Genomic DNA, 4,254 nt, shown 5'->3' with positions numbered 1-4,254 from the left:
AATCTAGAAACTATCCTGTAATTTCTTTCTCAAAGTTATTTACCAATATAGTATCAGAACTGTTTAGAAAAGATAACAAATCATCCTCATAATTTTTCTTTTGAAAAGTTATTTCAGATCGGTTTGGTGATGGTTTCCTGGCAGGTGAAGCTGACCCACTGGGTGCAGAACGAGGTGGTGAAGAAATTTGCATTTGATTGTATGATGAAGAAACTTCATCGCCTTCCTGTTTCCTGAAAATATTGTACAAATGAAAATCAGACAAATGGTTTTTGAATGTAAGAAAAATCAATTACAAATAGTAGTGCTTTACATACCACCCTGTAGGTTTGGATTTCCAGATGACATCTTGTAACTGTTCATTAATAAGGGTTGTATCCTTCAAGACAACAGCAGCATTCTGGTCTATTTTGTTCAGCAGGTTTTCTGCTTTCCCTGCCAAATCTGTCAACCATGACATCTTCAATTGAAGTGTTTTTTAACCTAAAAGTTTTGCACCCACAAATTTGCTCACACTCCACAAATTGAAATAAAATATCAAGATGAAAGTAACTTAAGCCACGTGAAGAGTTCAAGACATCTTGAAATCTAAAGAAATCCAAAGCAATCAGAATCAAAACAACAGAAGTGTCACATCTTTCTGCTACAGCAAGAGGTAGAAGGCCCAGAAACTTCTTTTTCAAGAATTGCTGCAGGCGGTGAGGAAATGCCAACTACTTACAAAGAAAATCTTCCATTTGAGGGACACTTCTATGAGATTTATTTTGTCACAAAACCCCAATATAGCTTGTAAATGTCATAACCTCTTCACAAAAGCGTACCAAGAATACCTGCTGTTTGAAAAAATCTAAAGTTCGAAAGATGATGTTGTGTTGGCATTTCCGGAATAGCCGGGAAGGCCCATCGTTGCCACCAGCCACGAGTCGTGTTATTGGAAGCTTGATCTTCTCGAAATAGCTCACTGAAAGAAAAAGAAATAGTGTTGTCGTAGCACCAATTCTGCAGCATTTTCTAGTTTTCCAGTATGAAAGTACACCTTGAAATGGGAAGAACGCAAAGGGCTCTCATTTGTGTACCCACTACCCAGTGCGGTGGTGCTTGAGGGTCAAGGGTTACAACGACTGCTTGTTCATAGCGATGGTATTGTATAGAAATGGGTGTTGATAATTAAGCAATCTGTGTTCTTCGGTATGTGGTTTAGTGTAAAGTTACAACCACTATAAGTACCCCAAACCCAGTGAGATGGGTACGTGGATTTTACGTCGAATTGACATCGAAAAGATGTGGATTTGGGGGACAAAATAGCGTTTATTCGACTGTTTCGACGTCGAATCGACGTTGAAGAAAACTCATCTCTCACTGGGATATGATTACTCTAAAATAAGGAAAAAAATATCATTCACGTTCAACCCTTTAGTTGGAATAGGAGGCAAAGCAGAAATTATGATATTTCCTCCATTAATAAAAATAATGAAAGCAGCAATTATTAGTACCAATACCGTTTAGATGGTCACAAAAAACTCACCACAATCCAGCTATCCAGTGTATGGTGTCTTTCGTCAAGAAAGCAGTATGGAGAGTACACATCAGGAACAATAGGGATTTGAGCACCCACAGCAGCATGGAAAGCTCCTTTCTTAAAAGGACGTATTTCACCAGCTGAGAACAAACCGTAACACAGACGCAACAAAAAAGAGACCATAAGAACCACATTCTATTCTCAGATTTCTTCTCTCATAGATTCATTCGGCAAATTAAGGGGAGGTCGGCGCCTGCGAATCGCTGGGTAGGCACCCCCGCAGTACGCGCATGCACTGAAGGCATGATGTTGCCTACCCACAAGGCGCTATAAGAGCTTGCATCTGGGCTAAACTTAGCTTGGCTTTCCCAACAATACACAGCTCGAACGGTATTCCACCATTTTCATAATAAACGGGACCGGTGCTAGGTAAGCCACGTTTCAATCCACTCCTAAACGAAGAGAGTTCATGTCTCCGAGAAATATACCTAATATACACACGTTAAGTCATATATTCTTTGTTTCTTTTATCGCGCCACACTTACATTACTTTTCAGTCATCTCAGAAAGCCGTTCCTTAATTATGTTGGCAATATCGGATTGGTCCGGAAGGCCCATATAGTGATCCACGAGTCGCGTTCTTGAAAGCTCGCTGGAAGTAAAAGAAAGTAATGTTTTTGTCGTGACACCATATTTTCCAGACTGCTTTCCAACATTAAGGCATTGAAATGGAAGGAACGCCAGGCCCAGTGTTGATGTACCCAGCGTAGTCACAAGGCGGCGGCGGGGTTAGTCGCCCTCCCTTCTATAGGCACGATAGGGACGGTTCGGCAGTGAGATAGAACCGACAGGGTCGCCGTCGACGGCATGGTCGCGGAGGGCGGCGCCCGCGTCGGCCCGGTGCCGGGCCGCGTCCTGGTGGACGCTATGATGGGCGTGTGGGGCGGGCTGTTCTGCCTGCTCGTCGTCGACCTGGTGTCTCGCTTCGCAGGGCTGCCTATTCCCGGCAGCGTGGTGAGAGTGTGACGAAAACAAACGGTGCACTGTAAAAAAAGTTCCCAAAACTGATAATAATTTTTCTTTTCTTTTTGGTAGACCACTCTATCACGGGTTTGTTTCCCGTCTAGGAATTTATGGGGATGACAATGGTGCTTGTTAAGACGCGTGCTTGAACGACAACGCCTCCGATTGCAGATGCTGCCGTTCCTGGTCGTGGGCTTCCTCGCGTTCGCACTGTTCGCCACCTTGGTCCTGGTGGCGCACCTGAAACAGGTGACCCTCGGCGAGCTGGTCCTGGCCGGGGTGGCCTTCCTGGTGGCGCTGCTGCTGCTCCTCGACGCCGCCTGCTGCCTGCTCTGCCGCAGCTACCGCAGCGCCGCGCCCCTCTCCCTCGTGACCTGAGCGGGGGAACTCTCTGCTGCTCCCGATTAAACTCTCCTAAAGATTTCCACCACTGCTTCTTTTGTTTTCAACTCGCTTCGGGCGCGAAACGACCGGCTAGGAGAGGGACTGCCCTGATCCGTGCATTAGGAAAGGTTTTCGATGGATGATACCCCCGGAACAACTAGACTCCCGATGTTAACTACCCCTCCCCCTCGGACATCCACCCCCTCTGGGAGCCCCGGCGTGTCAGCAGAACTTACGACCCTCCTGTTCGGCGGGGGACGGGTGATAAATTTCGTTAAAGTGACGGTGGTGGGTCGAGGAGGGCGTACTGCTGCCGGTCGTTTGTGATGAGTGCAAAATCATTAGCGTACTTACCGGGCGCAGTTTAAAAGAGGGGGGGGGGGGTACAGACGTACGGCTGGCCGTTCGTCTCTGCTGCCAGAGGCGGCCAGAGGGACACTCAAGTAGAGCAGCATTAGTCCAAGCTGCAGGCCGGACTGCAGACGCGGAGCGGAGGGGAGGGCGCAGGTCAAGCCTTATTCCCTCGGATGGAGACCCGCCTAATCCTAACTCACTGGGAACTGAAACGGGGCATTGGAGGGGTGGAGAAGCTGAGAAGCAGTCGTTGGTAATCGTGGTAGTGGGAGGGGGGGGGGGGAGGGTCGCCGCGCCGGTAGTATGGTCGTTGCGGCGGTGGCGAAATATTGAATGGGGGACTCCCCCCTGCTGATCCCAGCTCGTCGCCGGGTCCCAATCCAAATCTCTCATTATATACGAGGAAATGGGGAGGGGAGGCGGGCGAGCAGGGGCGGGGGTCTCACTACTTTTTCCCCGCAGCGCGCGGCGGGTCGGGAGGCGAGGTCCTTTGGATAGAGAGGCGGCTCGCTCATCAGATAGCATATCATTCAATCCACTCTCTCTCGGGTCGAATCACTACCCCCTCCCCCTTCGGCCCGCCCCCGCGCGTGATGGGGGAGCAGGGGAGCAGCGCTAAGGGCCGCCAGACCAGCGCCGCCCCCGGCCGCCCCCGCGCTGCTGACCGCACCGACCGGGACGGATGCAACCCGACCAGCCAAGCGCGATGAGGAGGAGAAAACGGCAAAAACCGCTTTCTGATTTGCGTGTGCGGTAGGCTGCCTTTAGCCCCCGAAGCGGCCGGACCCGGGCCGGGCTGGCGTCTATTTGCTCGGCCGCACGCTCTCCTCCTCTCCTAGTTGGCCCCCCTGGGCCTGGCCGGCCCGGCAGCCTGCCCGCGCTTATCACTCGGGCCGGCGGCCGGCTGGGGTTATATTCACTTCGCCCAGCCCCACCCCGGAGAGCACAAACACGTCGACCCCTTTCTCCCCCCC

General features: G+C 50.4%; 1 protein-coding gene across 1 annotated transcript; it reads right to left on the bottom strand.

Moving 5' to 3' along the window:
* Window positions 1–6: 6 nt before the first annotated feature.
* On the bottom strand, window positions 7–684 carry LOC127750992 (golgin subfamily A member 5-like). The gene is made up of 2 exons (XM_052273845.1): window positions 318–684; window positions 7–233 (listed from the first exon to the last, which is right to left on the bottom strand). The coding sequence occupies exons 1-2, from the start codon at window positions 458–460 to the stop codon at window positions 11–13; spliced, it is 366 nt and encodes a 121-aa protein (XP_052129805.1). The 5' UTR covers window positions 461–684; the 3' UTR covers window positions 7–10.
* Window positions 685–4,254: the final 3,570 nt, after the last annotated feature.

Source organism: Frankliniella occidentalis, unplaced genomic scaffold (genome assembly GCF_000697945.3).
Source record: "Frankliniella occidentalis isolate FOCC.00 unplaced genomic scaffold, Focc_3.1 Scaffold306, whole genome shotgun sequence".
Classification (NCBI taxonomy): Eukaryota; Metazoa; Arthropoda; class Insecta; order Thysanoptera; family Thripidae; genus Frankliniella; species Frankliniella occidentalis.
The sequence above is the reverse complement of the archived record's forward strand: the minus strand, read 5'-3'. Positions and strand labels throughout refer to the sequence as shown.